The sequence below is a fragment of the Salmo salar genome, chromosome 06 (assembly GCF_965601325.2).
Source record: "Salmo salar chromosome 06, fSalSal1, whole genome shotgun sequence".
Taxonomy (NCBI): Eukaryota; Metazoa; Chordata; class Actinopteri; order Salmoniformes; family Salmonidae; genus Salmo; species Salmo salar.
Window position 1 is genome coordinate 33565393 of NC_138296.1, and position 11925 is coordinate 33577317.

Consider the following 11925-nt stretch of genomic DNA (forward strand, 5'->3'; position numbering starts at 1 on the left):
GGCTAGGAAAAACTCCCTAGAAAGGGCGGAACCTAGGAAGAAACCTAGAGAGGAACCAGGCTATGAGGGGTGGCCAGTCCTCTTCTGGCCGTGCCGGGTGGAGATTATAACAGTACATGGCCAAGATGTTAAAATGTTCATAGATGACCAGCAGGGTCAGCTAATAATAATCACAGTGGTTGTAGAGGGTGCAACAGGTCAGCTGCTCAGGAGTAAATGTCAGTTGGCTTTTCATAGCCGATCATTCAGAGTATCTCTACCACACCTGCTGTCTCTAGAGAGTTTAAAACATCATTTCTGGGACAAGGTAGCACGTCCGGTGAACAGGTCAGGGTTCCATAGCCACAGGTAGAACAGTTGAAACTGGAGCAGCAGCACGACCAGGTGGACTGGGGACAGCAAGGAGTCATCAGGCCAGGTAGTCCTGAGGCTCATGTCCTCAGAGAGAAAGAGAAAGAGAGCATCCTCCACATACAACACCCGTTCTGCCAGTCACATTCTGTTAAAGGTCCCCAAAGCACACTCATCCCTGGGTCGCTCGTCTTTTCAGTTCGCTGCAGCTAACGACTGGAACGAGCTGCAATAAACACTCAAACTGGACAGTTTTATCACAATCTCTTAATTCAAAGACTCAATCAAGGACACTCTTGCTGACAGTTGAGGCTGCTTTGCGTGATGTATTGCTGTCTCTACCTTCTCGCCCTGTGTGCTGTTGTGTGTGCCCAATAATGGTTGTACCATGTTTTGTGCTCCTACCATGCTGTATTGTCATGAGTTGCTGCCTTGCTATGTTGTTGTTTTAGGTCTCTCTTTATGTAGTGTTGTGATGTGTGTTTTGTCCTATATTTATATTTTATTTTTTAAATGTTTAACCCCAGCCTCTGTCTGGGAGGCCTTTTGGTAGGCCGTCAAATACGGATTTGTTCTTAACTGACTTGTCTAGTTAAATGTTAGATAAATACAAAATAAACACACCAATGATCGAGAGTGTGATGAAGACGTCATCAATCTACGCCGGAAGAAACACAGTTCAGCGTCAAATCACATGTCTCAACCGCTGAAGTCCTGACTGAATGTTTATATTTCAATGTGTGCTGATAGGTAAAATTATATTTTCATAAAGATTATGCAATGATTATCGATAAGTTTGCTGTCTTGTACGACGAGCAGAACTGACTTTCATTAAACCGAATGTTTAGTATGACTAAAGTGTCTCTACCCTGTAAATCTATTGCATGGCTATTTGTGAGACACACATCTACGGGTCGCCTACAAAGCTTCGCATGCAGTGAACATCGTTTTCCCCGGACTATTTTCCCGTTTCTGCGGACAATGTCTACGAACACAACAGACAACCAAAATCGGGGATCAAAGAAACCCAAAGAAACATTGCGACATGTGAAGTCTAGAGAACAGAGGAAACGTGGAGTGGATGTGCATGGACCAGCCACTGTCTACGCGCAGGTCGTCGGGGCAGGGAGCCGAGATAATGGCGCATCACTTTATGTCTTCTCTGAGTTCAATAGGTAACTTAACCAGTGAACAAGATTGTCTGACAATTTGTTGTAACATTGCCAAATATATTTGTATTGTGGGTATCAGAAAGGCACTTGGCTGCAGCATATTTCTTTACCCTTTTTCCTCTGTGGAAGGTACCTATTCAACTGTGGTGAGGGAACACAGAGGCTGATGCAAGAGCACAAGTAAGTTGAATTGCCTCCTGTCAATGTTCAACTAAAATCTAAAATTCAGTCTCAGCTCAATAAATCTCAACAATGTTCCTCTTGTCAGGTTAAAAGCTGCTCGCTTGGACAATATTTTCCTCACTAGAATGAGCTGGGAGAATGTTGGTGGTCTATCAGGTAAATTGCTTGTTATTCTATCCACTTGACATCAAGTCAGTTATCTGTCAACCTGGAAACAAATGTGCATAGATAATAGACCGATCAAAGCTTATTGCATGGTTAGCTTATGTCTCTGTGTACTGTCATGTGAAAAAGTGGTCTTTTTGTTGTTTTTACATATTTGGACACGATATTTGAGCTAAATTCCAACCACATTCATTGACAAAGGTAACCCGATTTAACAAATCACCAAAGAAATAAACTGTTATGCAATTAAAATAAAGAAAAATTGGAATTTCCTTATGCAGAAAAAGTTAGAACACACCTTACCTTTACCATCACATAAAATGGCTACAATTAGAACCAAAACTGGTGTAAATCATTAGAGTGTAACTTGGGAGGTCCAGCCTTCCATAAAGATGAGAAACTTTGGTCTTAACCATATGGGTGTGTGGTAACACATCATGCCAATATCAAAACACCCTCAGAGAAAATGTATTGATGCCCATGAGTGTGGGTGGGGTTACAAATCTGTCTGACGGATCATCTACAAATGGAGAAAATTCCAGACCACTGGCAATCTACCTAGGACATGTTGTCCCACCAAATTTACTCCAAGAGCTGACTGAAAGATGCTCATAGAACTCTCTAAATAAGAACCGCAGGGTAACATCAAGGGATCTACAGGCCACAATCAATGTTGACGTGCATGAGTTAACTGTCAGAAAGAGACTGCACAAACTTGGCCTACATGGATTTTTTTTACATTTTTTTTACCTTTATTTAACTAGGCAAGTCAGTTAAGAACAAATTCTTATTTACAATGACAGCCTAGGAACAGTGGATTAACTGCCTTGTTCAGGGGCAGAACAACAGCTTGTCAGCTCAGGGATTCGATCCACCAACCTTTCGGTTACTGGCCCAACGCTCTAGCCACTAGGCTATCTGCCACCCCAGGTCAGGTCAGGAAGGAAGAAGCCTCTGCTCTCAAAAAACGTTTGCCAGACAACACCTGGGTATAGACCAACAATGGAACAATGTGCTCTGGACAGATGAGTCAAAGGTGGAGTTGTTTGGCTGCAATGCCAGATTCCATGTTTGGCTAAAACGAAACACTGCCTTTGAACAGAAGAACCTCATACCAACCGTAAAGCATGGAGGTGGTGCCATTATGGTTTTGGGCTGCTTTGCTGCCTGAGGGCCTGGCCAACTTGCCATTATTGAGTCAACCATGAATTCAATATTGTACCAGAGAATTATTGAGGAGAATGTAAGGCCATCATTTGTCAAAAAGCTGAAGCTAAACCGAACATGGATCTTGCAACAGGACAATGATGCAAAACTATAACAGAATGGCTCAAAAATAAGAAATTGAGGGTATGGAATGGCCGAGTCAAAGCCCAGATCTCAATTGTGTCAAAAAACAGTTGGGGGATTTGAAGCGGGCTGTACATGCAAAAAAGCCCTCAAACATGACACAATTGAAGCAGTACTGTAAAGAAGAGTATGCAAAAATTCCTCCCAGTGGATGTAAGAGACTGATAGACAGTTGCAAGAAACGGCTACATGAAGTTATTTCAGCCAAAGGGACAACACCAGCTATTGAAGCTACTAGTGTACTTATGTTTCCTGCACTATGGAATTGCATTTCTGTAGATTTTTTATGAATTAATGATTGCAAAGTATAATCTTTCGGTGTCATTTGTTCAATTAGGTTACCTTTATCTGTCAATAGTGTTGAAGTGAAGATTACATAGCCATCTGACCAAATATGTACAAAAAAGTCCACTTTCCAGGGGGTGTACTTACTTTTTCACATGACTGTAGATAGACATCGGTCAAAGCTTATTGCATGCTTAGCCTATGTCTCCGCGTATGTCCTTAGGTGTGATAAACTGTGTACTCTCTGGTTTAGGGATGATATTGACATTGAAAGACACTGGTGTCCCTGAGGTTGTTCTCTCTGGACCACCACAACTGGTGAGTGGACATTGTAGCAGTATAAAAGATTGTCTGTAATGAGTCAACTGTTTTTGTGGTATCCTGAGTCTAATATATCATTGCATCCTTTGATCTAGGAGAAATATGTGAATGCCATCAGAGTATTTTCTGGACCACTGGAAGAAATCAAGCTAGCTGTTCGACCATACACTGAGAAACAATACACAGATGACACAATGACAGTTAGTCAAATACCAATATTTGGTGAGTACTAGAAATCACCTTTGTAATTTTTTTTAGCATTGAGTAATTTACTGTTACTCATACTCTTTATCTTAAAGCATGTTCAATTTATGACCTGTAAAATAGTGAATATTTGTGTTCTCATGCTGAAGAGTTGGTAGTTGACTCTCCTTAACCCCAATTATACCAGCCCAGCTCAAAGAGGACGGGCCAAAGTGCTCCTCTAACTCAGGGAGGAGCAGCCCCTCCAGTAGTCCCCAGAGGAGGGAGCTGTGGAGGCCGGAAGACTTTGAGGACACCAGCACAGACAGCAGGAAGGAGAGAGCAACCAGCCCAGGTAAGACTTGGAGCATGTGGGCTCGGAAGCCCAGGCTACGCATACTCTGACTGTTAGAAAGCCTGGGGACGTTCTCAGGAAGATGATAAGAAAGAGGTGAAGTACGGTGGAGTCTAGATGGAAACTAGTGACGCTTATCAAACCAATCAAGTATTTTGCGAGGATGGAGCTCCAAACAGGTTGTTTTTCTGAAAATGTTTCTGACTTGCAAAAAGCTAGGTAGCATAAGATACAAAACAGGCTGCTAAAACGTTGTACAAATAGTAGGAAAAGAGATATTGACGAACAAAGGAAGGAAGGAAGGAAAAACAAAAAAGAAACACAAGGAAATGCCTCTCCTAAAGGAAAATATAATTTATACTCAGAGCCAATCAAATGCAAGTGTTAACCCAGGAAGCACTCCCATTCAAAATTCAATACTAAACTTATCCAGACTTCTAATAGTCAAGTCAACGGGAAGAGATTGGGAAGGAAGACCCACGAGACTAAAGGAGCATGCAGCGCTGTCAGGGGCATCAGTGCCCTATTTCAAGGATGTTGAGCTCCAAATGGCACCATTTCTCACATTTCAATTTCATATCAGGTGGAAAAGCAAGAGCAACAAGGGATCCGTCTTTAGTTGTGGCATTCGTTTGTAAGGTAAGAAACACAATCTCATTGTCTCAGTGACATACTGAATTATTGCATTTTGATGAAATTTATGTCAAATTTTCTCTTTGACTTGCAGCTTCATCCTAAGAAGGGGAACTTCTTGGTTGCTCAAGCAAAAAACCTTGGGTTACCAGTGTAAGTTGATTTTTCAATACAAATTCAGTTTTGCCTGCTCAAAAAACTTAAGCCGATAATGACTTTTCTGATGCACTTTCTCCACAGAGGCACTGCAGCTATTGGTCCTCTCATTGCAGCTCTGAAGGATGGGAAAAGTGTTACCTACGAAGGAAGAGAGGTACTTCAATTATATTTGGTTGATTGTTAGGGCTCTGGCATTTTGGATTAGCTATTGTAAATGTTAGATACATTTTGTCTTGTTTTCTGATGATGTCCTGATGGTTGTCCTACAGATCCACCCTGAGGAAGTGTGCACTCCCACTGATCCAGGACCAGCCTTCATAGTTGTGGAGTGTCCCTCTGAGGAGTTTGTTCAACCAATCTGCATCCATCAGCAGCTGAGCAGGTAATGGCCTGAGCGAAGTTGGCCAAATGTGTCAACGGCTGCTTCTGCATCCTGTGTCATTACTCCTCAGGCCTTCTTTAGGAGAGTGTAGTTAAGTTCTGAGTTATTTGTCTCATCTGCAGATACCAATGTGGAGGAACCGAGGACCCTGCTGCCTTAGTAGTCCACATGAGCCCTGAGTCTGTGCTGAAAACAGATGAATACAAGCAATGGATGGAAAGGTACAAAATCAGCCATATGTATTACTCAGTTTGACTGTTTACATATTCCATGTTCTGCAATTCACTTGTCTCTCTGTTTTCTGTTGGTCTTTCTACATGTTTTAATGTTTTTGTGTGTTTTTGTATTTTAGGTTTCCATCTACCACGGAGCACCTGATCCTGAATGAGCAAGTTTGCACTGTTCACAACGTCAGGAGCCACAAGATTCAAACTCAGCTCAATCTGATTCATCCAGAGATATTTCCAGAGCTCCAGCACTATAAAACAAAGGTAAGTTGTGAAGTGCTAGAACTTTAATTATTCACCATTGTAAACTGTTGTGACACAGAGATAAGCGTGTTCATTTGCAAACCTTTTTGTAAAAACTTCTGTTGTTCAACTTCTCAAGGAGACCCAGGCTGCCCTGCATGTCCCCAGTGTCAGAGCCGAGTGTCTTCTGAAGTTCCAGCTCAGACCCAAGATTGAATGGCAAAGGTGAGTATGTCCTTCAGGCCACAATTTACCAGACATTAGTTTGCACTTACGAAGGGCTGCTTTGTCAAAGAGAACCATTTCAGATGAAACACTACTTTCAAGTGTGACTTACTATTTCTTCTATGATCTTATAGATGCCAACACTGTCAAAGTCAAATGAGAGCGTCGCTGCCCCTCTCAGCACTATGTGATGAGTGGTGTGTGTGCTCTACTGTTTCTTATTCATTAGAGATGCCATCCCCTCTTGTGACACTGAAGAGTTTGTGAAAGAGGCTGCGGAGGCCCCTAACTTCCTCCAAGAAGTGGAGGAGTGCCGTCGGTTCCGTGCGACTGATGCTGCAGTGCTGTCTGGTGAGCCCTGCTCTGATACAGGTCCGGCTACAAGCCCAAGGGGAGATGTTACATTGCTCAGTCCAACAAAGCTCCATCAATTTCTCTTTACTCCTCTTGAATGGAGTTGCAAACATTTCACCCTGGGCATTTAAGAAAGTAACAGAGTTTAGTTTCCTGTAGTCCTTTTGTCTGATAGAATATCGTAGTTTTACGTCTGAAATTTCAGTGGCATAGAAACATGTGTTGTATCGAATGACAATGTGTTTCTTGCAGGGCGGGCAGAAAAATACCCAGAGGTGGTCTTTTTAGGAACTGGATCGGCTCTTCCTATGAAGATCAGGAATGTTAGTGGCAACTTGGTCAACATCAGGTAATGGCCCTCAGTTAGACTCATATTACTATATAAAATCCTTAAAGATATGTCTGTGTGAGGTAGCCAGTATAAATGTCTGTCTCTCTCTCTCTGTGTTTATGCTATATCCCATCTCCTTCAGTGCCACTCAGTCAGTGCTGCTGGACTGTGGAGAGGGCACCTTTGGCCAGCTGTGCCGACACTATGGGGACAGTGTGGACGAGACACTGGCAAAGATCTCAACCGTCTTCATCTCTCACATGCACGCGGACCATCACACAGTAAGGATTATCTTTCCTATAAATATTTGTTTATTACAGAGTTATAGCATATATTCTGGCATAAAGTAATTTCAAATAATTTTTAAAGAATATGACTTTATTTTCCAGGGATTGTTGAGTTTGCTGTTTCAAAGAGAGAGAGCCTTGGTCAGTAAAGAGTTTCCCTTTATCAGATTTGAAGATGAGTCCTGTTAAATTCTTGCAAAATGGAACACTTTAATGAATGTATGTCCTTATCTCTTTACCGTTCAGGCAACTCTTGGAAAAGCCTTCAGCCCCATCTATCTGATAGGCCCTGTCCAGATGATGACCTGGCTCAACCAGTACCATGACCACTGTGAGGAGATCCTCAGCCATGTCAAGTATGTCAGGAAAGACACGTCTTACTCTGTTCAATTGATGCTTTCAAACCTGATGAAATGATGTCCATGGTCTCTAATATTGATGTATTCTGACTATGTTTCAGCATGGTCCCTAGCAAAGTCCTCTGTGAGGGGGCTGAGGTGTCCAAGTTCAAAACCAAGGCATTCATCCAAGCACTGCTGAAGAAATCTGATTTAGCTAAGGTATGTGGAGACTTGAACAGGCTGCTTCGTGCTTCAATACGACTCATTACACTCTTGTTAGGTTCAACGACTGTTTATTGAGGCTATCGTCAAAGCTTAAATACATATATTCTGTTTCTCTCATAGTTCCAGACTTGTCCGGTGCGTCACTGTAAGAATGCGTTTGCCTGCAGCATCACTCACCAGTCTGGCTGGCAGCTAGTCTTCTCTGGGGACACAATGCCCTGCGATGCCCTCGTACATATGGGTCAGTACCAACAGTTCTCGACCCTAATTGTAATGTTTGTACAGCTCCCAGAATTTGTGTGATGTGAAAAGATTTACACACTCTCTATGAACCACACTTGTGACGTCCGGATCAAATGGTAAATACTCACCATTGCCATTTGATTTGCCGTTACGTGCATTCCACAGAGCCATACTCGAATTTTGGACCCAGAGTATATCCTATAACTTCTACACAGTTGCTGGTGGTATGATATACATATAGATCACTGTTAATGGACTAGACATCTACAGTAGCCAGTCTGATCTGAACCTGTCATCTATGCTGTCTGGCATCATTTACCAGATATTGCTTAATGCTATCGATCAGTTCCAAAGTTCGCTATGAATCACAAGGTCTCCCACATAGTTCCTGTGGGATCCCACTTCATTGTCTCTTTTTAAATTGTTTGACTGGGTGTGATCCAGCTGAAGACTCCCAGAGAGAGCCTGGCTATATCCCATGCCTGTTCATTATAGAGGCCTGGGTGTGCCAGACAAGCAGGGCTGGCTGATGGTTTATTACACAGAGCTGTGTGATTGATTTCCTCTGGGAGAGGAAGATAGGCTGGAAGTGCTGCACCATGCAGCAGTCGTGTGATTCATGTTTGTCATTGTGTTTTCAAAGGAAAGAATGCAACTTTACTTATTCATGAAGCCACATTGGAAGATGGATTGGAGGACGAGGCTGTGGAGAAGAGACATAGGTTAGTAGATGGATCTAGTATGGTGCTTCTCTTCAGAGGTGTCCTTCGTTATTCTATTACAAAACTATCTTCTTTGGGCTGGATTCAATCAATATCGCGGAAGATCCGCGTAAAAACATTTACGTACGATTGAGTCTACATATGCAGTGTTTACCGTGAATGCAGTCTCTGCAAACGCGGAGACATTGCCTTTAAGTTTCAATCGAGCCATAATGCATATCTTCCGTGATACTTCTGTGATACTGATTGAATCCAGCCCTAAGTGTGAAAATGTGACATGCATTGGAGGTAAACAGAAATAGACTAGTGCCATTTTTCAGCTGACAAAGAAACTCAAGGAGCTTTTGAGAAGCCAGTCATTTTTAGAGGGCATTGTAACTGGCTGCATTCTTCTCTGAGATTGCCATTGATTTTTGGAGCTCTGTATTGGAGGTAATGAAGGCACTTCTGCCTTCTAGCTGGAATTTCAGTGACTTTGGTTAAAGAGCTCCATCTCGCATTGAAAACAACTTGAAAGTCATTGAGTTGAACTGAACGAACTCTGTATAGCTTACCATGGGGTTAAGTCTGGTAATTACTGTTTGAATAGTAGCAGAGTAGCATCATGCTTCTCTGCTTGCCTCCCAAAATGACAGTACCACCTCCCAGGCCATCGGTATTGGCATGAAGATGAATGCTGAGTTCATCATGCTGAACCACTTCAGCCAGCGCTATGCCAAGATCCCCCTCTTCAGTGAGGACTTCAATGACAGAGTGGGAATATCTTTTGACCACATGAGGGTAAGTGAGTGGTGAATGGTGTACTTTAGTCCACTTGTTATGCATAGCAACATTTAAATGATTATGTGGGTTCTGCACATCTGAAATGTACTTTTCCACTGGATATGTGTAAACTCAGAATGAATTAGGACCATGATTCACTACAGTATGAGCAGACAATGCCCCTAGTCCAGGTAGAATACTCTCAGACAACTTCAGTTTAAATCTAGAGGTAGCATTTTAAGGTAACATTCGGAATGTGTTAGACTCCTATCAGAGATACAATACCAGCTGCCTCAGAGGACGCTGGGTATGTTGAAAGACCTCCTCCTTGTGATCTCTCTTCCCTGTCTCTCCTCAGATTCGGTTTGGAGACTTTAGAATCCTCCCCAGACTCATCCCGCCCCTCAAAGCCCTGTTTGCCGAGGAGATCGGAGAGATGGAGGAGAGGAGAGGGAGGAGGGAGCTTAAACAGATGAAAGGAGTCATTGCTGAAAGCAATGAAGAGCAGAGGATACCCAATGAAGGCGAGATGGGCAAAGGTGCCAAACGAGAGCCAGAGGAACCAACACAGGACGTGGGAAGAAAGAGACTCAAAACAAACTAGACCCTGACCATAGCTTTGGGTTACACCAGAGATTAGTGGAAATCAAATGACTGTTATTTTACTGAGTTTGCTTTATTTAAATTATTTTTTATGAGAAACTTGCATGAGGGATGCTCTGTAAAATAAGAGATTTTCATTTGGCTGGACTGGCTGCCTTCATCGCTTGTGAATAAAGAATTTCTGTTTTTCCTGTCATTACCATTGTTGTGTATATAAAACATGTAATTAACATAGTCTTTGCTTTACTTTTTAAATGCAAAATCAATGTCAATCATGCTCCATGGTATTGGCCTGTTGTTTTCTAAAAACATATTGTGAGCAACTCATACAATGTTTGTCCTATTAAACTACATCCATAAAAGTTGCATCCAAACAAAGGAGTTTAGTGAAGTTGTCACACATGGATGAGTAGTATTACATTGGACTGATAGTCATACATAATAGTCATACAGCACCATGGTCACTCGTTGCTTAACAGTTATTGGCAAAGGTTGAGGTTTTATTTCATCATAGATGATGGTCTAGGAGTGCTGTGTGATGGTATGAATATGATATAAAGCTTCACAAACCAGATGAACTGTTTTTTTCCTTTTTGTAAATCATTTATACTATGTGCTATTGTTCTAGCACTGAAACATGAAAAATTAAACAGTGATAGCCATCAAAAACAGTCCTGATCTTTCAGTGAGACAAGACCCCCTAAAGCACTGTGCCAGCAGCATGCTCTCTCTGTGTGACAACTATGTATTGATGTAATATTTATTGCAGTAATCAGAATAAAGTTAGGACCGCTTAGATACCAATTAATGGGGCTACTGCAACTTTACTGACAGGTGGAGTTTGCAGCTAACAGTTCACTCTAAATGGATCCCTATCAGAGGAGGCTGGTGGAAGGAGCTATAGGAGGACGGGGTCATAATGGCTGGAATGGAATGGTGTCAAACACATCAAATATATGGAAACATCCTGTTTGGAAACCACATGAAAACATGTTTGACTCCATTCCAAAAATTGCATTCCAGCCATTACAATTAGCCTGTCCTATAACTCCTCCCACCTGTTGCCTCTGATCCCTGTACAGTATGAACAAAGAATGATGGATAACGGAGTGCCTGTATCACAGCTCTTTGTCTATACCAGAGAGCACAGTAGCCTATACTCTAGTGTGATGCAGTACTGTCCCTCCACATGGTGGCTGTATCGAGCTGTCGTTGTTTTATTATTCTATAGATGGGCCAACAATGACCTACTGGAAGCTGTCTGAGAGAGGAAGGGCCACAGCCTCACCACCTTCCATTTCAAAGACCGTTTACTGGTCAGTCTCTCAAATGACATGAAGTGTTGACTGTAATCCACTGCAGATCAGATCATTTGCCTACACTAAATGCATCAACTAAATCAAATTTTATTAGTCACATGCGCCGAATACAACAACCTTACAGTGAAATGCTTACTTACGAGCCCTTAACCGACAGTGCAGTTTAAAAAATATATAGATAAGAATAAGAGATAAAAGTAACAAGTAATTAAAGAGCAGCAGTAAAAAAAGAACAATATATACAGGGGGGGTGCCGGTACAGAGTCAATGTGCGGGGGCACCAGTTAGTTGAGGTAGTATGTACATGTAGGTAGAGTTAATTAAAGTGACTATGCATAGATGACAACAGAGAGTGGCAGTGGTGTGGAGAGGGGAGGGGAGGGGCAATGCGAGTATTCTGGGTAGCCATTTGACAAGATGTTCAGGAGTCTTATGGCTTGGGGGTAGAAGCTGTTAAGAAGCCTCTTGGACCTAGACTTGGCGCTCCGGTACCGCTTGCCGTGT

General features: G+C 42.3%; 1 protein-coding gene across 1 annotated transcript; it reads left to right on the forward strand.

Moving 5' to 3' along the window:
• The first annotated feature begins 1007 nt into the window (after positions 1 to 1007).
• elac2 (elaC ribonuclease Z 2) lies at positions 1008 to 10676 on the forward strand. Its single transcript, XM_045720251.2, has 23 exons — positions 1008 to 1526; positions 1653 to 1703; positions 1792 to 1862; positions 3760 to 3824; positions 3923 to 4049; positions 4219 to 4365; positions 4949 to 5004; positions 5093 to 5151; positions 5239 to 5311; positions 5427 to 5539; positions 5662 to 5760; positions 5892 to 6030; positions 6149 to 6234; positions 6464 to 6585; positions 6841 to 6937; positions 7062 to 7200; positions 7309 to 7347; positions 7453 to 7562; positions 7667 to 7766; positions 7893 to 8013; positions 8659 to 8737; positions 9373 to 9517; positions 9858 to 10676. The coding sequence occupies exons 1-23, from the start codon at positions 1192 to 1194 to the stop codon at positions 10101 to 10103; spliced, it is 2619 nt and encodes an 872-aa protein (XP_045576207.2). The 5' UTR covers positions 1008 to 1191; the 3' UTR covers positions 10104 to 10676.
• Positions 10677 to 11925: the final 1249 nt, after the last annotated feature.

Bases quoted from the DNA above. Each gene is read 5' to 3' on its own strand.
- elac2 (XM_045720251.2), top strand. From the start codon at position 1,192: ATGTTTAGTATGACTAAAGTGTCTCTACCCTGTAAATCTATTGCATGG. The intron at 7,563-7,666 runs GTATGTCAGGAA...ACTATGTTTCAG, and splicing joins GAGATCCTCAGCCATGTCAA to CATGGTCCCTAGCAAAGTCC. The intron at 8,014-8,658 runs GTCAGTACCAAC...GTGTTTTCAAAG, and splicing joins CGATGCCCTCGTACATATGG to GAAAGAATGCAACTTTACTT.